The sequence below is a fragment of the Somniosus microcephalus genome, chromosome 9 (assembly GCF_052327205.1).
Source record: "Somniosus microcephalus isolate GS21.2 chromosome 9, FLI_Smic_1.0, whole genome shotgun sequence".
Lineage (NCBI taxonomy): Eukaryota > Metazoa > Chordata > Chondrichthyes > Squaliformes > Somniosidae > Somniosus > Somniosus microcephalus.
This window is the reverse complement of record NC_140995.1, coordinates 15,617,411-15,640,096: the sequence shown is the minus strand read 5'-3', so window position 1 is coordinate 15,640,096 and position 22,686 is coordinate 15,617,411. Positions and strand designations below refer to the sequence as shown.

The 22,686-nt window shown below is 49.1% G+C and overlaps 1 protein-coding gene across 10 annotated transcripts in view; it reads left to right on the top strand.

Moving 5' to 3' along the window:
- Positions 1-22,686, top strand: part of dcdc2c (doublecortin domain containing 2C) — a 236,954-nt gene that overhangs the window by 78,642 nt on the left and 135,626 nt on the right. For 9 of the 10 annotated variants that reach the window (XM_085996383.1, XM_085996384.1, XM_085996389.1 and 6 more), the window contains 2 exons: positions 7,040-7,171; positions 15,621-15,767. In XM_085996383.1, the coding sequence (XP_085852509.1) occupies positions 7,040-7,171; positions 15,621-15,767 (279 nt within the window). The remainder of the gene's footprint in view (positions 1-7,039; positions 7,172-15,620; positions 15,768-22,686) is intronic. The other variant, XM_085996391.1, reaches the window with a different exon arrangement.

The window sequence follows — 22,686 nt, the reverse complement described above, 5'->3', positions numbered from 1 at the left end:
AGCTATCATATCACCCCGTGGTATAGAGCTATCATATCACCCCGTGGTATAGAGCTATCATATCACCCTGTGGTATAGAGCTATCATATCACTCCCTGGTATAGAGCTATCATATCACCCCGTGGTATAGAGCTATCATATCACTCCCTGGTATAGAGCTATCATATCACCCCGTGGTATAGAGCTATCATATCACCCCGTGGTATAGAGCTATCATATCACTCCCTGGTATAGAGCTATCATATCACCCCGTGGTATAGAGCTATCATATCACTCCCTGGTATAGAGCTATCATATCACTCCCTGGTATAGAGCTATCATATCACTCCCTGGTATAGAGCTATCATATCACCCCGTGGTATAGAGCTATCATATCACTCCCTGGTATAGAGCTATCATATCACCCTGTGGTATAGAGCTATCATATCACTCCCCGGTATAGAGCTATCATATCACTCCCTGGTATAGAGCTATCATATCACCCCGTGGTATAGAGCTATCATATCACTCCCTGGTATAGAGCTATCATATCACCCCGTGGTATAGAGCTATCATATCACTCCTTGCTATAGAGCTATCATATCACTCCCTGGTATAGAGCTATCATATCACTCCCTGGTATAGAGCTATCATATCACTCCCTGGTATAGAGCTATCATATCACTCCCTGGTATAGAGCTATCATATCACTCCCTGGTATAGAGCTATCACATCACCCCATGGTATAGAGCTATCATATTACCCCATGGTATAGAGCTATCATATCACTCCCTGGTATAGAGCTATCAGATCACTCCCTGGTATAGAGCTATCATATCACCCCGTGGTATAGAGCTATCATATCACTCCCTGGTATAGAGCTATCATATCACCCCATGGTATAGAGCTATCATATCACTCCCTGGTATAGAGCTATCACATCACTCCCTGGTATAGAGCTATCATATCACTCCCTGGTATAGAGCTATCATATCACCCCATGGTATAGAGCTATCATATCACTACTTGGTATAGAGCTATCATATCACTCCCTGGTATAGAGCTATCATATCACTCCCTGGTATAGAGCTATCATATCACTCCCTGGTATAGTGCTATCATATCACTCCCTGGTATAGAGCTATCATATCACTCCCTGGTATAGAGCTATCATATCACTCCCTGGTATAGAGCTATCATATCACTCCCTGGTATAGAGCTATCACATCACTCCCTGGTATAGAGCTATCATATCACTCCCTGGTTCAGTACTATCAAATAACCCATCGTCACCCTAGCCTTCAGATATGCACTATTGTGGCTATGAGCTAACAACCCTGATATCATCGAGAAATGTGGCAGATTTTATTACTTTATTAAAAGCAATCAAAGGGTGAAAGGTTCTCATTTCTCAAATGTGTTTTATGGGTTTTAAGTGATTGAGTTGCGATACCAATGTCTTCATAGCTATCAACTGGACCAGAGTGAAAAGTTATTACTGATTGTTGCTAAAGAAATTAGTCCTGCTGATTGTGTGTCAGATTACAAATGTGTCGCTAAATGTTTTACGTACGGCGAATTAGATAGAGATAATGTCTGGCAATATTCTGTTTGTTCAAATAGTGATAGGCTTTGGTTATAGGGCGAGTATCATAATTGAGGATAGATTTAGCTCTTTGAGGGCTCAGGGATTTATTTACTTTTAATTTTTCTCCCCTCCACTGAATCCACACTGGATTACAATTCCGTAGTTGCAGAAAACAACCTTTTTCTGTTTAAACGTAGATAGTGAATGTTGGCAATCTGCTTTAACTGTGAAGGGCATGCAGTTCAGCCTAGCCTGAGCACGTCCTCACCTGAGATCCACTTTTCCAGCAGGGATTATTGGATAGTGATCAAGAGTGGCAATCTGGCTGATTCCCCCCTCTCTAGCCCAATGGTACTGAGGCCAATTGCAAGACCTCTGTTGTTACCTTGGCTGAGATCAGCTGACTCGGTGCAGACCTGGGATAATACTGGCACTTCCTCGATCAGTGTGGCTATTGCGCGTGCATTTACCTGCTGAGACACTAAAGCCAAGAATTTTTTGAAAAAAGTCTTTGAGAACATCTCTATAAAATAATTGTAAGCATGTGTGAGATATTAAAAAAAAACACACACACACGATGTTAGTAACAAGATTTCTGTCGGCGGTTATAAGCCGAATTGTTTAAAAAAAAAAAAAAAATTCAAATCTTGTGTTTTTTTGGGGTAGATCGTGTAAGTGAGTGAGGTGACAAGTTTTCAAAGGCTTTGTGGTGAGTCTTGTTTGGTAAAACAAATCCACTAGGTGGTGCCAGTGATCTGCTTATCTGAGGAAGAGAGTGTTTGAAGACCAGGACCTCAAACCCGGCACTAAGCTCATGGTCTACAGAGCAGTAGTAATACCCGCCCTGCTGTATGCCTCAGAGACATGGACCATGTACAGCAGGCACCTCAAAGCACTGGAGAGGTACCACCAACGCTGCCTCCGCAAGATCCTGCAAATCCATTGGCAGGATAGGTGCACTAACGTCAGTGTTCTTGCTCAGGCCAACAACCCCAGCATAGAAGCTTTGACCACGCTCGATCAGCTCCAATGGACGGGCCACATTGTCCGCATGCCCGATACGAGACTCCCAAAACAAGCGCTCTACTCGGAGCTCCGGCACGGCAAGAGAGCCCCAGGTGGGTAGAGGAAGCGCTTCAAGGACACACTCGAAGCCTCCTTGAAAAAGTGCAACATCCCCACCGACACCTGGGAATCCCTGGCCCAAGATCACACAAAGTGGAGGAGAAGCATCCGGGAAGGCGCCGCACACCTCGAGTCTCTTCGCCGGGAGCAAGCGGGAAGCCAAGCGCAGGCAGCGGAAGGAGCGCACGTCAACCCAAGCACCCCGCCCACCCGCCCCTTCAACCACCATCTGCCCCACCTGTGACAGAGACTGTAGGTCCCGCATTGGACTCATCAGTCACCTGAGAACTCATTTTTAATGTGGAAACAAGTCATCCTCGGTTTCCGAGAGACTGCCTGAGAAGAAGAAGTATTGTGAGGTTTAAAATGAAACTACGGGCAGGATTTTCATTGGGCCGTGGAGTCGGGATTGGAGGCGTGCGGGGGGTTAATATCCCGAAATCAGGGGTCCCGACCCCATCCTGCACCCAAACCCGCCTCCATCCCAGTTTCAAAGAAGGCGGGTACCCGCCCCACACTGGGACCCGCCTACCCGAGGCGGGAAGGGATTAGTGCCAATTAATTGCCTGTTAACAGGCAGTTTTTAGCCTAACCCCTATTTTTAAGGTTGAAGTGTGGGATTCCCGGCGGCTCCATCTCACCGGCACAGAAAGCAGAATGGCTGCGAACTGTCAAAAGTGACAGCCTTCGGCTTTCTGTGCAGGAGAGGTTCTGACCCGTATGGCAGGATTTTCATTCAGGAGTCGGGTGGGAGGCGGGACTACAACTTTCGGGGTTGTAGTTCCGCCTCCATCGAGATGCGGCCAATCCACGCGATTTTAACTTGATTGACCTTGTTGTATTGTGAGAAACGCGGCAGCCAATTTGCACACAGCAAGCTCCCACAAACAGCAATGTGAAAATGACCAGATAATCTGTTTTTGTTATGTTGGTTGAGGGATAAATATTGGCCCCAGGACACCAGGGATAACTTCCCCTGTTCTTTTTCAAAATAGTGGCCATGGGATCTTTTACGTCCACCTGAGAGAGCAGACGGGGGCCTCGGTTTAAAGTCTCATCCGAAAGACAGCACCTCCGACAGTGCCGCACTCCCTCAGCACTGCACTGGGAGTGTCAGCCTAGCTTTTTTGTGTCTGGAGTGGGACTTGACCCCACAACCCTTCCTGATTCAGAAGCAAAGCATGCCACCCACTGAGCCAGGGCTGACACTGATGCTTGGTGCAGACTCTTTACGAACTGGAGCAGCATCAGAAATTCTGCTTCTCCTCTGCATCCCCATCCCACTCCCTGGTTAACCTCTTGATACTTCAGTGAAATTTCAAAATGTTGATAATCCAACTGCTGTATCAGTACAGACTAGGAAAAATAAACCGCCCAGTAACAAAGCACTAAATTGCTGTAGCCTGAATTACACCACCAGATGTCACTGTAGATTCTGCAGTATAATGTAAGAACGATAACCCAAACTTGTAATTTGATTTTGAGATGTTATCACACATAATGCTGTTACTTGTGATATTGGAGCACCTCACCTGATTAAATTCTACACGAAAGCTCAGTTCAGTTCAGTTCAGTGGCAACAACCTATCTTCAAGAGGAAGCTGGTCTTATACTTTTAACAGATCTGACAGCAAAACTCAATTCTGGTGGAGGCTAATAAACGTAGTCAGTGAGGGGCCCTGTGTCTGGTTCCACATTATGGTTGCTTCCATTAATGAGTTCCTTCATCACAGTGCAATCCTCGGTCCGGCAGTAGACTCACATTTTAATGCGTGTTTTATGAAGTTTCCTTGCGGATCAGGCTGTGTAAAATAATGAGGATGCGTGAGTGAGCAGAGTGGGGAAATAAGCCAACCAGACCCTATGGAAACATTAATACGATAGCAAAATACTGCGGATGCTGGAAATCCGAAATAACAACAGAAGATGCTGGAAAAACTCAGCAGGCCAGGCAACATCCGTGGAGAGAGAAACAGAGTTAACGTTTCAGGTCGAAACCCTTCGTCAGGACTGAGAAAAAAAGGCAGGAAATGAAACAGATTAAAAGGCTAGTTTGGGGGCTGGGAAATGGGGGAGGGGTTGAAAGAAGAGACATTAAGAGATATTCAAGGCGAGACGAGATGGTAATAGGACAGGTAAAGAAACAAACAATGGCTCTAGATGAAGTGTGAAATGCACTGGCAGAGTGAAAGACATTCATTGGAAACATTCCCAAGACAAAGTGCTGGGAGGTCGAGTTTTAGACCCAACTCCGCCAGTTGGGCTTCGGGATCAGATGGAGGATAGTGCACCTGGTGAGCAAGCTAAACGCAAGCTCGGGAGCACTGAAGGGTCACCCCTGCTTGCTGCTGGATACTCAGAAAAGATAGACTGCTGTGTTCCACATGATCAGTGGCCTTGGGGGAAAAATTGGGTATCGCCCATTTTGGGGCGCTAATATTGGCCGGGGGGCAAAGTTTAGTGCCCGGCGCTAATTATCACCTCCGACTGCAAAATTCACCTCTATGGCCCCTGGAGGTGATTTGAGCGCTAAATCAGGCACTACACACCTCTCTTAAGGTGCTAACGACAGGGAGCGAGGCGCTACCTCAGAACGCTACCGAAGCTCAGGCGATGTCAGTTACCATGGAAACCAGACAGACTGGCGCCATCCAGTTCTTAAAGGGGAGGGGCCATCTTGCTAGCCAGCCACACCCTGCTCATTTGCAGCCTTGAATCTCGGCCTGGAGAGAGCTCGAAAGCAATTGTGTTGGAAGCACTAATGGATAGGCCCAGGGAAAGAGCTCAGCGCTTAGGAACCTCAAAAGTGGTGCTGAGGGCCCAAACTCCTTAGGGCAGCGTTAAATCTCTCCAGACGTCTCTCTCCCTCTCAACATGCGTGTTCCAAAAATTTTGCCGACAAGAAAAGGCAGGAAGCGCCTGCCTTTAAATAGCGCTCCCCCAGCCCCTTCCCGACTTGAAAACGCTCCCCTCTACCTGTCATTCCTAGCGGCAGGCGCTAAGGCAAGGGGGCGTGACTAGATATCTGGTCTGGGGCGCTATCAGGGCATTGCACGCTCGAATGACATCACGATCTGCGGGCGCAGGAGATCGTGGCGGTAGTGTTTCGTGCCGCCGCAAAACGACTGGTCAATTTCGCGAGCGCCGCTAAAAACGCCATGCTCGGGCGCTAAGTTCAGAGGCCCCAACGGGAGGCCCTGACCAACCGAATTCCCCCCCCCCTCCCCATGAATTCTAGGGATTACAGGAGTGGAAAAGGCTTCTACCAAGATTCAGGCTGTGAATTGGGCAGCAATGAATTACCTGCCGAAATTGGCAGGAGATCGACAGCAGCTGTTTGTATCTGTCGGAGAATTTGTCATACAGTTACAGGTAATTGAAAACTCATTCCATCCTGGATGCCATTGAAAGATATCAATGAAGATTGATTGTTGATCAAGCATTGCAGGTTGCATTGAAAGTACTCTCTCAACAGTCATTTTGACCTTTAAGGGGGGAGTGACTTGATGAAGAACTTTTTGGCAAACTATTTTTTTCTGTGTTTGTCAAGTGCTGGAATAGTGCCTACATACAACAATCATTGCACTTCAAAGTAATTAATTGGATGTGAAGCCCTTTGAACAGTTCCTGCGAGACATGATAAAATGCTATATAAATTCACGCCTGCCTTTCATTTGGAGTGCACTGAAGCAAGTCACGTGCGATATTGTTGTAAACAAAAACAATTTGTAGCGGTTCAGCTGCTTTCCCTACCCGGACCATAAAGAACTTTTTGTTGTCTTTTTGGGGTCGAAGTCAGGTGTCCGTGGAGCCTCAGGATTGGAAACTGGGATGGGAACCATCTCCGCTGGGTTTGCACACCTTTTGAGTGTAGAACAGGGGATAGCGAGTCGGCAGCCCGTTATACATCGCTCCTGATTTTTATTTCCATTTCCATTGATCTGCCCCCTTGAAAGCTGCCATGTGTCCCGTATCTTTTATTTCTTTCTCTCATTATGCCTCCTTTTGTCTTCTGTTAACATCACTGCAGTTTAATCACCTCCTTTGCCCAAGCACTTCACATGTCATTTTATTTCTTTACCTCAGTATTTTTTTTTCTTCCCTTCCCCCTTTTCCCCTTTGTTCACCTGTAACATCTCCTGGTCCCGAGGAAGGGTCTTAAGGCCTGAAATGTTGACCGACTCCTCTTTTTCCACAGATGCTGCCCGACTATTTGCCCCTCCTTCTGATATTCTCCTGACTTGTAATGAGTTTTTCTTTAGTCGTAAGATTCACTTTTAGAGACGGGGCTAATAATTTTATGAACTAACAACAGTTTATGTCTATTTCCACCCACCCCACCATCAGCATCCTTACCAATGGAGACCTGCTGATGCCCCCAGTGAGATTACTTCTACCGAAATATACTGTTCAAGACTGGAATCGTGTCCTTGCCTTGATAACAGAGAAAGTCCACTTACGCACCGGAGCTGTTCAGAGGTAGACTTTTACTCTTATTGATCAGTCAAGCTATGACAATGTGACATGCCACTGTGTTTGTGATATCGCTGGAGTTCTGTGTCATTGTTGGAGTTTCTTAAAAAGTACCAATGGGTAGCTGTACAAAACGCTAGTTAGGCCACAGCTGGAATACTGTGTGCAGTTCTGGTCGCCACACTGTAGGAAGGATGTGATTGCATTGGAGAGGGTGCAGAGGAGATTCACCAGGATGTTACCTGGGCTGGAGCGCTTCAGCTATGAAGAGAGACTGGACAGGCTGGGGTTGTTTTCCTTAGAGCAGAGAAGGCTGAGGGGGGACCTGATTGAGGTGTACAAAATTATGAGGGGCATAGATAGGGTAGATAGAAAGGAACTTTTCCCCATAGTAGAGGGGTCAATAGCCAGGGGGCATAGTTTCAAGGTAAGGGGCAGGAGGTTTAGAGGGGATTTGAGGAAAACCTTTTTCACCCAGAGGGTGGTTGGAATCTGGAACTCACTGCCTGAAAGGGTGGTAGAGGCAGGAACCCTCACAATATTCAAGAAGCATTTAGATGAGCACTTGAAACGCCATAGCATACAAGGCTATGGACCCAGTGCTGGAATATGGGATTAGAATAGACAGGGCTTGATGACCGGTGCAGACACGATGGGCCGAAGGGCCTCTCTCTGTGCTGTATAACTATGACTCTAAATACAGATGTAATTGGCATGTCATTTCACACAGTTCGCGAGATGCGCAGTGTCATTCGGGAATACGGTCTCTCACATCAAATTAACAAAAATAGTGTGAGGAAAATAGTATTGTTTATGTTGGCTAGAACCAGAAGGATTAGTTGTTGTCCAAAATTATTTTAGTATTTTCAATTAAACTAAGCATGGGACTAAATTTCTTATGAAGGCTAAAACCAAAAATAGTCTCAAATAGGATAAAGAGACAAGACTGCAGCTAAAGTTAAAATTATTTGTCGGACTGGGATTATACTGGGGATCTGCAATTTTCAGGTCAGATGTTGGAAATTGGAACGGGCGAATAAAATCATTTAACCCCCAGTTTATTATTTCTTAACATTATTTGTGGCCTTGTGAGAAGTGAAACAGTTATGATATTTTTTGAAACATAAATTTCAGGGAGGAATAAACATGAAAAGACTGGATTGAAAATACGGAAAGCAAACGCTGAATTTTTGACTAAAATTTCTTCTCCGATGGAAAACTAAAATGATGAAAATTTGGGAAGAATAACAGTAGACTAAAATGAGAAGATCTTGTGGGCCTCTGTATGTGTGCACTTTGCTTGCTTGGTCAGGGGACAATACAGAACTGGCAGTCGTTAACATGAGCCTACCCATTATCAGAACCACCTTCACAACAAAACAGAAACCTGAATACAGTCGCCACCACTTCGAATGTTCATGTTTAATACGGGGCAGTTGCTTATATCAGCCAAAATGTGATAACCATTCCCCATTTGCATTAATGCTAATTTCAAAGTTGTTCGTCATAGCGACTTAAGTACGTTGTTTATTTCGGGCAGAAACAGCTGTTCATATACAGGAAACTCTTTTAACCGGCACTTAAATCGGGATATTCTCTCTTAACCGGCAAAATTCAGGAGTAGGTTCAGGTAAGTTTTACTATATATTAGTGGCCGTGTAACCGGGGTTCCTGCACCTGTGGCCGTGTCACCGGGGCTCCTGCACCTGTGGCCGTGTCACCGGGGCTCCTGCACCAGTGGCCGTGCAACAGGGACTCCTGGATCTGTGGCCGTGTAACCGGGGCTCCTGCACAAGTGCCGTGTAACCGGGGCTCCTGCACCTGTGGCCGTGTACGGGGCTCTCGTACCTTGGTAAGTATACCTCTCTGTAATCCGGACTTTTTGATCAACCGGCACCACGCCGGTCCCGTCGGTGCCGGATAAAAAAGAGTTTCCTGTAATTACATAAAAGTATATACTAACTTACTATATATAGTATACCAATCCCAGTATGGCACCCCAAGCATAGTCAAGCTAGTGTCTATTTGGTGTAGTAAAACTGTAGGCCACAGCTACATCTTAAGTTCCAATGGATTGTCTAGAAACTTAGAAAACTTTGCATGGAGTATTTTTAGTGCTGTAAAAAAGCGAACAGTTTGTCTGTGCTTACCTAATATGCAAAGGTATCGCCTAGGCAGTAGGGTTCTGTGCACGTGTCCACAGGTGGTCTGCTCAAGGCATATTGCACCCCACACACTGATTTGAGGCCAAGGACTGCAGTATAACTGAGGGAATTGACTTCAAGGAGTTACTGAGTTCTGTGAAGCAGTCAAAGTAACATCATTAGATAGGAATCCATAAAGCCAGATATTTCAGCAAATTTGCCATTTAAGTTGAATGTGTTAAAGAACAGGAGTGGGTCATTTGGCCCCTCGAGCCTGCTCCGCTATTCAATAAGATCATGGCTGATCATCGACCTCAACTCCACTTTCCCGCCTGATCTCCATGTCCCTTGACTCCCTTATCGTTCAAAAATCTGTCTATCTCCACCTTGAATATATTCAATGACTCCGCCTCCACAGCTCTCTGGGGTAGAGAATTCCAAAGATTCACGACCCTCTGAGAGAAGAAACTCCTCCTCATCTTTGTTTTAAATGGGCGACCCCTTATTCTGAAATTATGCCCCCTAGTTCTAGATTCCCCCACGAGGGGGAACATCCTCTCTGCATCTACCCTGTCAAGCCCCTTCAGAATCTTATACGTTTCAATAAGATCCCCTCTCATTCTTCTAAACTCCAATGAGTACAGGTCCAACCCGCTCAACCATTCCTCATGACAACCCCTTCATCCCGGGAATCAACCTCGTGAACCTTCTCTGAACTGCCTCCAATGCAAGTAAAGGGCAATGTTTTCTTGTATATGGTCTCCGCAGGCATTTTTAAAAAGCTTTTATCTTTTTTGCGGACAAACTATCTCCTCCAGCTGCCATTGGGGATCACCAAGTCATCAATGAGATCGGCAGGCCTTCCTGGTTTAATTTTTAATTTTATTAGCGTCGCCGCAGTAAACCGGCCATCATGTAAAGTGGACAAATCGTGTTGGCGTGAATGCTCTGCTATGAGTGGCGGGGACTGTACCTCTGATAGAAACATAGAAACATAGAAGATAGGAGCGGGAGTAGGCCATTCGGCCCTTCGAGTCTGCTCCGCCATTCAATGAGATCATGGCTGATCATCCAATTTCAGTACCCTGTCCCTGCCTTCTCCCCATATCCCTTGATCCCTTTAGCCTCAAGAAATATATCCAACTCTTTCTTGAATATATTTAATGAACTGGCCTCCACCGCCCTCTGTGGCAGAGAATTCCATAGGTTCACCACTCTCTGGGTGAAGAAATTCCTCCTCATTTCAGTCCTAAATGGCTTACCACTTATCCTTAGACTATGACCCCTGGTTCTGGACTCCCCGGCCATCAGAAACATCCTTCCTGCATCTAGTCTGTCCAGACCTGACAGAATTTTATAGGTTTCGATGAGATCCCCTCTCAATCTTCTAAACTCCAGCGAGTATAAGCCCAATCGACCCAATCTCTCCTCATACGTCGTTCCTGCCATCCCAGGTATCAGCCTGGTGAATCTTCGCTGCACTCCCTCCATGGCAAGAACGTCCTTCCTCAGGTAAGGTGACCAAAACTGCACACAATACTCAAGGTGCGGTCTCACCAAGGCCCTGTACAACTGTAGCAAGACATCCTTGTTCTTGTACTCGAACCCTCTTGCTATGAAGGCCAACATACCATTTGCCTTCTTAACCGCCTGCTGCACCTGCATGCTTACCTTCAGCGACCGATTGACCCGCTGAGCCTGTCCAACACTTGCTGCTTTTACTTCCAGCGTTCAGTTTTATTTCCTTTCAGGCAGTTAATATATAGTCTTCCACCTATGAATGTGAATACCATTGAAGGTTGTTAATTGGAATGCCATAGTGGAAATTAAATTGTCTCCTCTATCACGTTGCTCCCATTAAGTGCAATTCTTCCTCCTGAGTTAAATACAATTAGGAGGCTGAGAAAATCCCCATGTCTCTCTTCCAGCACAGTCTCATTAACTATCATTGACAATCCATTTTGACGGACTATAAAATTTAGAAGGCAAAATGCTCATTTTAATGGACCTTGTTTGCTGACCTCTATTGAAATCTGTTACAAAATCAAACCACACATTTACTCATCCGCTACCAGTATTTATTTTAGGATTGTCCTCATTTTCACACTCTAGTCCAGACACCCAATTTTACCACTCTGATATCCTGATTTCTCTTTATATAAAAGCCATAGAGGGAAAAATTGGGTTGCTTTGCACCTCTGGTTAGCGCCCCGTTGGGGCGCAAAGCCCCTAGTGCCCGGGCGGGGCGCCGCTAACGCCTCCCACGGAATTCAGCAGGAGGTTAGCGGCGATGGTAGCCGGTAGCGCCCCGCAGCGCTGCGCCTCCGGCGATGATGTCATCGCCCCGCTCGCGCCCTGGCCGCAAACTTCGCTCGTGCCCTGGCCGCAAACTTCGCTCGTGCCCCTGACCTACCACCGGACGCCATGTCTAACAGGGTCAGGGGGGCATTTTTGTGGCCACGGTGGCGCAAATTAAAGGGCAGGAGCTGGGCGCCCATTTTGTTTTTGAGCCTCCTGCCAGCACCTGCCCTCTCTCACCTCCTCCTGCTGCGGGGTGCCGGCCGCGATCGCTCAGCCCGACACTTCGCTCGAGTGCCGGGCTGTTTTCTCAGCACCCCGCTCCGCGGTGGTCCAGCAGGGCCCCGGTGTGCGCAGCGCTAGGCCCCTCCCCTTTAATCAGGGGAGGGAGACCTGCAGTACCGCGGCACGATGTGCCGACGTGCGTGGCGCTGTTCCACATAGCACCACGATATTCAATGGTAGCGCCCCAACAGGGAGGGGGAGTGCTTCCAGTAGCGCCCCGCCTCCTGCTTGGGGCGCTACCACTCAATTCACGGCACTGGGGCGCTAACTTTATTTCCCCCCAATGGAATTATAGAACTTTACAGCACAGAATGGGGCCTTTTGGCCCATCATGCCTGTGCCACCTCTCTGAAAGGGCCCTCCAATTAGTCTTTCCCCGTAGCTTTTTAATTTTTTTCTTTCTAAAAAGAAAGAACAAATGAGTCAAATTATGGGACTAATTGAGCCTCCAGTCTCTGATGATGTTTCTAAATGAATGGAGCTTTACTCTAGTGATCTATGGCACTGTTAGCATGTGACCGCCTGCCTTGTAATTCAGGGGCAGTCATCTGTTGCCCTCTGTGTATTATATCTGCAATATCCTCACGTAAAATGTAAGCAGACAATTTTGGAACAATGCAGCACGTTCGTCATTATCTGAAGAGAAAGACAGGTTTGAATTTTCAGAGGGACCCTTCATCAGAACTGATTCTTCAAGACGGGGCCCTTTTAAGGTATCGATCAAAACAAGAGCGAAGGGGAAAACAACTGTTGGCGGCCAAGGATACAGAACTCTTAACTAACAATTTAAGCTATCCCTTCATTGCAGTACTGAGTTGCACTGTCAGAGCTGCCTTCAAGATGAGACGTTAAACAGGATGGAAGAATTAACTGAGGGAACAAGAAAAGCTATTAAGCTCAACTAGTCCGATACTTTACCATAGATCACTGCCTTCTCACCATACCCCTCAATCCCTTCTATTTCCAGAATCACATCCAGCAGCAACCTGCAGTGTTTTTTTTCCGTAGAGCTAAGAGGAGCATTCCTGCTCATCCTGGCTCCACAAAAAAAATAAAACTTGGGCAAAGTGTTGGGCCGTTTCTGGAGTGGCCAGCACCAGGACACATGGGTGGACGGTACGTGGTGCGCGCTCCCTCCAGGTGTCTCTTAAAATTGCAATCAGGGTCCAAATTACATCATGGGACCCCAATTTGCATAATAAAGAGGTCGACCACTTGGTCGTCTGTGAGAAACATAGAAACATAGAAGATAGGAGCAGGAGTAGGCCATTCGGTCCCTCGAGCCTCTTCTGCCATTCAATGAGATCATGGCTGATCATCCAAATTCAGTACCCTGGCCTAGACATTCGGTGGGCTTTGCGCCCAGTTACAGCCCAAAGAGGGCTTCTGCGCCAGTAGGGGTGGTAGCGCTGATTTTGAGAGCCGCGGTAATGGCGGCGGTAGCCGGTAGCGCTGCGCCGGCACCGATGACGTCATCGGTGTGCGCAGTGCCCCGGTGCCACCCCGATACCACCCCGAACCCCATCTTCAGTTGCCGCCGCCTCCTCTGTGGCGGCTGCTAACAACATCGGGAGACCGGGTCCTTACTGCAGCCTTAGCGGGGCGCTTTAAGGTGGAGGTGCGGCCGGCCGCTTTTTCGGCGGCCGCCTGCCCGCACCTCCTTCCCTGGCCTCCTCCACCCACCCCCCCGCGGCATTGCCGGCTGGTTTCCGTGGAGCCCGGCACTTCTCCGTTGTGCCGGGCTCTTTTGCTGGCACTCGCGATCGGGGCTCCGGCCGTTGCAGGCACCTCCTCCTTAAGAGAAGGAGGAGGCCTGCAGTACAGCAGCCTGCCGCACCACATCGGGTGGCGCAGCGGCACCGGGAGCGCTGAAATTCACTTTCAGCGCCCCAAGCGGGGGCGGGCACACCCTGGAACAGCGCCCGGTTCCGCCTTGGGGCGCTAAAAGTGAATATGGGACGGGCGCAACTGGCTCCGCGGCCAGCGCAAAATTTTCGGCGCAAACGAGCTGGCGGGGCTATACCCAATTTCTAGGCCCCTGTCCCTTCCTTCTCCCCATATCCCTTGATCCCTTTAGCCTTAAGAAATATATCCAACTCCTTCTTGAATATATTTAATGAATTGGCCTCAACTGCCTTCAGTGGTAGAGAATTCCACAGGTTCACCGCTCTCTGGGTGAAGAAATTCCTCCTCATCTCTGTCCTAAATGGCTTACCCCTTATCCTTAGACTGTGACCCCTGGTTCTGGACTCCCCCGCCATCGGGAACATCCTTCCTGCATCTAGTCTGTCTAGTCCTGTTAGAATTTTATGTTTCAATGAGATCCCCCCTCATTCTTCTAAACTCTAGTGAATGAGATGACCCCTATAAAAATGGCAGCGTCCAGATTGTCGGTAAGTCTGCCAATCCCATTTTGAAAGTATTACCGCCCTATCAACACCAATTTTGGTTAGTTAACATCAGCTCCCACAGTTCAGCAATTTTCTTTTTTGTGAAGCTGCTTTAACATTTTTAGATCCTTCACTTGCTGTTAGAGTAAGGTGTTACGCTATTGGTAACTGAAGCGGGAGTGTGTCTGTCATGTTTTAGGACGTTTTGTCCATTTTTCTACTGAAAGGTTTCAGAAAAAGAGTTACTTTTAACGTTGTATTTTAAAAAGATAGGGGGCGAAATTCCCCTCGTTTGCGCCTCCGGCGGGAGGCGCTAACGGGGCGCAATTAGCTTTGCGCCCACCCAACCCCCCCCCAGGCGATAACCGCGCCTCCTGCAAAATTCCGCGGGAGGTTAGTGGCGGCACGACCGGGTATCGCCCCGATAATCTGCGCCCGAAGGTGATGATGTCAGTTGATGACGCTTCATCTGCTAGTTTTCTTAAAGGCATATGCACCACACTTGTTTGACAGATGAATTGACAGTGTTTGACAGCATTGAGGTGCTGTCAAACACTGACAATCACTGTCCAAAGGTGAGCCCTTGCACCCAAACTCTCCAATTACTCTCTCCTTAGGATAAAACAGATGGCAGCTGCAGCTGAGATTGCAGAAGCCATCTGTCACTTCTCCCGATGAGATGAGGCTACACAAACACTTCACAGCTTGTCACCTGCAGAAACATCTAACCGCATTAAAAATTACTTTCACAACATCTCCTGACCCCTGATACTAACCATTGTCCCATTGCATCCTTCACACCACTTCTGCAGCTGTCATCCAAAGACCAACATAACAACAGACCCACAGCACGCCTCACTTACCCTGGTGGGGTTCCCCGACATCGGGAAGCCCGCAGCTGCAGTCGAAAAATTGGGAAAAGCCTCTTAACTGCCTGTTACCTACCTAACAGGGGAATGAAAAATCAGATGTGCTCTGCTTGAATGGTGCCCAGACACAGGGGGTAACAGGAAAACTGGCCACAAGATGACGTGCATCTATTCTATGTTATGTCTGACTTGAGAGTACTTGATCTTGACAGTAGGTATAAATGCCTGGAATTTATTATGCAGGTGTGCTCTGGCGGAACCCTGAAAAAATGGCATAAACAGGTAAAGAAATAACAGCGGGCGATTGGGAGAATCGCGGAAATTCTCTGCCAAAATGTATTGTTTTAATTCTCCATCTCCTCACCTTTCTTCGCTGTACAAAAAAAAGTGAATCACCCAAAAAGAAACTTTAAACATTTGGTCGAAATAAAGATGGTAAAACTCTCCATTTTGTTTTGTATGCTTACAGACTCTGCACACTAGACGGAAGGCCCTTGCTGGGTGCCGCTGAATTAGACAACAACCAGTATTACGTGGCTGTGGGATCAGAGAAATTCAAGAAGCTGCCCTATTATCAGGTCCTGTCAAAGAAACTGACAGTCCGAGAGACTCAAGGGTAAGCTCAAAACATTGCAGCGTTAGTTCCGTGATGTCTGAGCATATAAGTGTGTGCTTAAAATTTTGCTAAGTCAGTAGAGTGTTATTAAATGCATAAATTATACTATGCACTGTGCTCATAGGTTGGGTATAAGGAGCTTTAAGATTCCTCAGGAGTCAGATATTGGTTTTTAAAAATATTTTTTAAAGTAAATGCCAGATCTCCAAGATCAAAGCTGTGTTGACTGAAACTGCTGAGTAGGCTCCGAAAAGAATATTTCATCATTTTTTTTTGCCACAGGCAATATATCAGAACCTCAGTGTGATGAAAGTAGTGATATCATTGTAGCTGCAGTATGTTGCACTGTAATCCTCTGGCGTAAAGAAAACAGTGAGATTTGCATAATGTGCACAGGGTGCATTACATAATAACATAAGATGTAGGAGCAGGAGTCGGCCATTCGGCCCCTCGAGCCTGCTCCGCCATTCAATAAGATAATGGCTGATCTGATCTTGGCCTCAACTCCACTTCCCTGCCCACTCCCCATAACCCTTGACTCCCTTATCATTCAAAAATCTGTCTATCTCCACCTTAAATATATTCAACTAGCTGAAGTGCCCGGCGGTGCCGAGGCTTTTTCGAGGGCATGTTGTTGTTGGAAGAGAGAGAGAGAGCGACTGGGGGGAAGAGAGAGAGCGACTGGGGGGAAGAGAGAGAGTGACTGGGGGGAAGAGAGAGGGCGACTGGGGGGAAGAGGGGGGGTGAAGAGGGGGGGAAGGGGAGGGGGAAGGGGAGGGGGAAGGGGAAGAGGGGGGGGAAGGGAGGCGTGGGAAGGGGAGGGGGAGGGGGAAGGGGAGGGGGGAAGGGGAGGGGGTGGGGGGGGAAGGGGGAGGGGGAGGGGGTAGGGGAGGGGGGAAGGGGAGGTGGGGGAAGGGGGAGAGTCCCCGAGCCCCCTGATCTCCGCCCCCCCATCACCCGAAGCCCCGCCCCCCCGATCTCCCGAGCACCGCCCCCCCGCTCTCCCGAGCCCCCCCCCGATCTCCCGAGCCCCGCCCCCCGATCTCCCGAGCCCTGCCCCCCCGATCTCCCGAGGCTCGCCCCCCCACCCCCCCTGAACTCCCCCCCCGAACTCCCGAGGTTGGCCCCCCCCCGATCTCCCGAGGCTCGCCCCCCCGATCTCCCGAGGCTCGCCCCCCCCGATCTCCGAGGCTCGCCCCCCCCCAATCTCCCGAGGCTCGCCCCCTCCCCGATCTCCCGAGGCTCGCCACCCCCCGATCTCCCGAGGCTCGCCACCCCCTCCCGATCTCCCGAGGCTCGCCCCCCCCCGATCTCCCGAGGCTCGCACCCCCCCCCGATCTCCCGAGGCTCCCCCCCCGATCTCCCGAGGCTCGCCCCCCCCGATCTCCCGAGGCTCGCCCCCCCCCGATCTCCCGAGGCTCGCCCCCCCCCCGATCTCCCGAGGCTCGCCCCCCCCCCGATCTCCCGAGGCTCGCCCCCCCCCCCCCCAACCAAGCACCGAACTCCGGAGGCCCGATCTCCCGAGCACCGGCCTCCCACCCTCACCGCTCTCCGGCTCCCCCGCCCTCCCGCTCTCCGGAGCCCCCGCCCTCCCGAGCTGGTTTTAAGACCGCCGATTGCGGCTGTGAGAGACGGCCGGCGGGCCCGGTTGCCGGGGTAACCCTTCCCGCTCACCAAGCCCCGCCCGAGCCCCGCCCCCCCCGCCTGAGCCGAGCGGGGAACAGAGAGATACGCCGCGCCCCACCCTCCCGAGCTGGCTTCAAGCCCGCCGATTGCGGCTGTGAGAGACGGCCGGCGGGCCCGGTTGCCGGGGTAACCCTTCCCGCCTCTCCAAGCCCCGCCCGAGATCCGCACTCCCGAGAGCCCTGCCTCCCCCGCCCGAGCCGAGCGGGGAACAGAAAGAAACACCGTGTCTCAGCTGCTCCTGCTGCGCGCGTACCCTGACCCTCGTGACCCTCGTGGCTGACGCCGTTGCCCCGGGTAACGTGACATGGGGGGGGGGTGGTGAGGAGCTTAGCAGAAGCCATGGGACAATTACCTAGCTCGGGCCTGGCTGGGCAAGAAAGGCCCAGGCTTTGAGGCCTAACAAAAACGGGGAAAGGTAGGAAAAAGAATCTTCAGGTTAGAGAAAATATTTACAAATGAATGAAGTTTTTTTTAAAAACAATTGAATAAAGCAATTTTATTTTGCTGGAAATGTATATTTGAAAAGAAAGACGCAGAAAGCAGGAAAAAGAATGGAAGCAAGATGGCGGCTACTCACCTCGGTTCAGAACGAAAAGGCCCGCCCACACACGCACCGATTGGTCGACCGTCAGGTCACCAAAGCGTAGGATTGGTCAATCGTCCCGTCACTCGACCGTAGGAGGGCCCGGCTGCACGCGCCATGAACCTGGCGTACGATTGGTCGACCGAGGTCACTCTGTCGCTAATGAGCGGATAATGAGATGCTAATGAGCGGAATGTTGAAGGTTTTTCGGATACCGCGGGCGCAATTTTTGTCCGGCCGAAACGTAAATACGCTTACCATCGTTTTGGAATGGTGAGCTTTCTTTCAACGTAACGCACGCGTAGGTATGCTCTGTAACTTTCGAGCGCATAGCCGGACAGACGCACACCCGAGGACAGACAGAAGGACAGACAGAAGGACAGACAGATAGATAGACAGACAGACAGAAAGAACGATCCGTTTATATATATAGATGGATGACTCCGCCTCCACAGCTCTCTGGGGAAGAGAATTCCAAAGATTCACGAACCTCTGAGAGAAGAAATTCCTCCTCATTTCCGATTTAAAAGGGTGCCCCCTTATTCTGAAACTATGCCCCCTAGTTCTAGATTCCCCCACGAGGGGAAACATCCTCTCTGCAACTACCCTGTCAAGCCCCCTCAGAATCTTATATGTTTCAATAAGATCCCCTCTCATTCTTCTAAACTCCAATGAGTATAGGCCCAGCCTGACACTATGGGGCCCTGGAAACACCCCCCTTTCCCCATTCCGCCCCACCCCCCCCATACTCTGTGATTGCGACCCTCCCCTCCCTCCGAACCTACCTTGTATGGCAGCTGCGGAAGTTTGATATTGTAAGGCCTTGATCCGGTGAGCTGCCCCATTAACACTATGGGGCTATTTTACACTTGCTTCACCCGGTGTTAATGGGGGCATTAACGACCTCAAAATGGGACTGGTAGGCATACCGCCCGTTAACACTGGCAATGTGACCGGCTCCATTTTGAAAGGAGTCTACCGCCAGGCGCCCAAAATGTCTGCCTTTTTCGGGTGGCAAAGCCTGTTAATATGTAAATCGGGATCCCATGATGTAATCAGGACCCAGAATGCCATTTTAGGTTGGGACTTGCGCAGTGCGGGTTCTAACCCATGGAGCCGAAGAGACCCAGCAAAGGTAAGGTTGGAACTTATTTTTTAGGAGCCAGGAAGAGCAGAAATGCACCTCTGAGCCTCGCAAAAATAATCTGGACTGCTGTCGCCCTGGAATCCTCCCCCCCCCCCCACCCCCGTACTCTGTGATTGCGACCCTCCCCTCCCTCCGAACCTACCTTGTACGGCAGCTGGGGCAGTTTGATATTGGTAGGCCTCGATCCGGTGAGCTGCATTCAGAAGCCCATTTGTTGCCCACAGGTTGCCCAGGTCAATGAGGTCGGGGTCGCCTGCGCTTCAAGTGTGGGCGTCCGCCTGGTCAGTCGCCTAAAGGTCAAAATCAACCCCCGCCATATCGCTACAGTGTAAATGCAGCAGATTCAAGCTGCACTTGCTTTGCCCGAGGTAGATTGTCCTGCTTGCCCCCTGGACGTCAACAGGCAACTTTGCCTTCTCTCAGCACCAAACTCGGCAGAAAATGCTCAACTTCAAACTTTGCCGCCAATAGGAAATGCAGGTGTCACTGTTAAGAAGCTGCAACAGCACGTTTCTGCCACTGGCCCAGGAAAATCCTGACCTCCGCACCAGCAGCGCCTGACTTACACCGTGCTGGGAGCACAGCCGTTGCGTTTAAATGAGGGGGCAGTGTAAAAACCCCGGGAGCCCCCCTCTGTCCGGCAGCAGTCCAAAACTTGCCAGGCATAATGCACCGATTCCGCCAGTACACCAGGAGCAGAATTTCAGCCCCCCTCAGTTCCTTCAGCCAGGTGACGGGGCAAGTGCAGAAGGAGCAGGGAATGGGGAGATGGAGGGAAGATGTAGAATGGGATCTCTCAGTCTCGCAACAGGCACCCGCAGACGGGAGCAGGAGAAGAGACATGGACACTCATTTGGGTGGGCCTGAGCACTTTGATTGAGAACTTGGATGCTGGTTGAGTCCCAGTCAGTTCCATTCTCCTGAACTGGAACCGGTTCCTCGTGGATCAGCATTTAAACGTTGTTGCATTGGTGACAAACACTGCTGGCCATTCATACTGTAGACCACATGTAGGCCTAAGTCAAAGGTAGGTTAGGTAGTTGGCATCCCAGTATCTACGCTGAGTAAAAAGCCTGAACTGCCATTTATATCCGTATATACACAAATAGACTGAATAAGCTTGAAGCAGTGCTACGTGAATAGTTGCGCCGCGCGACCCCTATCTTCAACAAGGCTGCCTATAGTCTGACCCCAGCCCCAAGTGAAGCTACATTATTGAGGTGAATTTTCTACTTAAGTATTGACATGGGGGAGCAAGTTGATGTGCAAGTCTCCATTAATGCTGTTCTAGAATCGGCAACAAGCATTCTCACAAAAAGTCCTTGGGTTGACTTTCCCTCTGGTTTTCCAGCAGCACCTCCTCCCAGTTTGACAGGGATTGAGTGCCCAGAAGAAGAGAATGGGCAGGTGGGGGGTTGTGGGGGGTTGTGGGGGGGGTGGGGGGGAAGGGTGCGTGGAGAGAAACAGTTTCAGGTTGCGCACTGCCACTGCACCATCCCTTGTAGGTTATTTTCTCAACGAGACACAAGTGCCTCCCTTGCGAAGATGATATTACTGTTAACTTTACAGGCTTTGTGTTATTTGATTTCCTGCCGCTTTTGAAATGACTCCATCTCTCAGCCTAGGGCTTGCTTAATCCAGAATCTCTCCCCGAGGAAAGGAAAAACTGATATTACCCGTTCCTTTCAATATCACAGTTATATTTCCTGTCTATCATGGAGTGACATCAGGGCCAGTTATGGTGGGCTTGTGGTCTGGATGCCTCATTCTGATGGCTGAAGGTAAAAGCAGATGATGTCTCATACTGTGTTAGAAATAAATTAGACTGAACATGCTGATCTATCTATCTTAACTTTATCTCTCTATCTATCATTTATCTATCTACTATCTATCTATCTATCTATCTATTTATCTAATCAAATGTACAGCAGGAGACTGGTGGTAATTTTGTGCAGTTTCAAGGTTGGTATGTCTAGTATACATTTCATAGTTACATAGAATCTACAGCACACAAACAGGCCATTTGTTCCAACTGGTCTACGCCGGTGTTTATGCTCCACACGAGCCTCCTCCCACCCCTCTTCATCTAACTCTATCCTTCTATTCCTTTCTCTCATGTGTTGTGTCCGTGTGTAGATAAAGACACTGAAGACAGGAGTTGGTTCATAGGTATTTACTAAGCAAGTCTGGGGGGGGTTTCTAAAGGATATACACAATACACAGGCTTATATAGCCCAAGTGGCAATTACCGGCATTACGCACACCTGGGGCTCTTAAAGGCACATACACCACAATTCCTCCCCTTCTAGCTAACTAGCGCATCATATTTTAAGTAATTATTAATTACATGTTATATGCAAAATAATATACATTGCTGTATTAATTAATTATAAGTTAGTCTCTCAGGAGGCTTCCTGACTCGGTCCGGATAACGCCTCGGGGGTGTAGTAGTTTCTGGTGGTGTAGTAGGTTCTTCTGGCAAGGCTGATTCGGCTTGAAGGCCAGTGTCGGGTTCATCGGGTTCCAGTATCACCGGATCGGAGGTAGATATGGGTATCTCTACTTCATCGTTAGATGTATAGCGTGGTGGTGTAGGTTGTCCCTTTTCAGATGACTTGATGATTTGGTCAGCATGGCGCCTTATTATGCTTTCTCCGATGTCCACGGTATACATCAGTGGTCCTAGTCGTGTGCAGATAGTTCCAGGCTGCCATTTCTCGGTACGGTAGTCCCGGGCCAAAACCGGTTGGCCTATCTGGAAGGCCCTAGTTGGCCTTTCATTCATGCCCTGAAACTGCCGGTTCTCCACGTCCCTTCGCATGTTGGGCTTGACCAAATCCAGCCGGCATCTTAGGTTTCTATTGTAGAACATCATGGCGGGAGTTTGGTTTGTAACCATATGTGTTGCATTCCTTTATGCAAATAAGAAGTTATCCACCTTGTGCTGAAGTTTTATGTCTTCATTACCCATGGCCTTTATGGCCTTCTTAAAGGTCTGGACAAACCTTTCAGCCAATCCATTGGTGGCGGGATGGTATGGGGCGGACGTGTAGTGCTTTACCCCATTGTTCTTTAAGAACTTTCTGAATTCTTCGGACACAAATTGCGGTCCATTATCAGAACATATCTGTTCCGGCAGCCCATTCCTGGCAAATATGGTCCTTAATACTGTGATGGTTTTTTCCGTGGTGGTGGAGGACATCTTTATTACCTCCGGCCACTTGGAGTGTGCATCAACTGCGATTAAGAACATTGAGTCCATAAATGGACCAGCAAAGTCGATGTGCACCCTTTGCCAGGGAGATGAGGGCCACTCCCATGGATGTAGAGGGGCCTGTGGCGGAGCATTTTGGACCTTCTGGCATCCTAGGCAGCTCTTGGTCATGTCTTCGATGTCTCCATCGATACCTGGCCACCATACAAACGCCCTAGCTAGGTTCTTCATTTTCACTCCACCCAGATGCCCCTCGTGAAGCTCCTTTAGCACTTTATCCTGGAGTTTG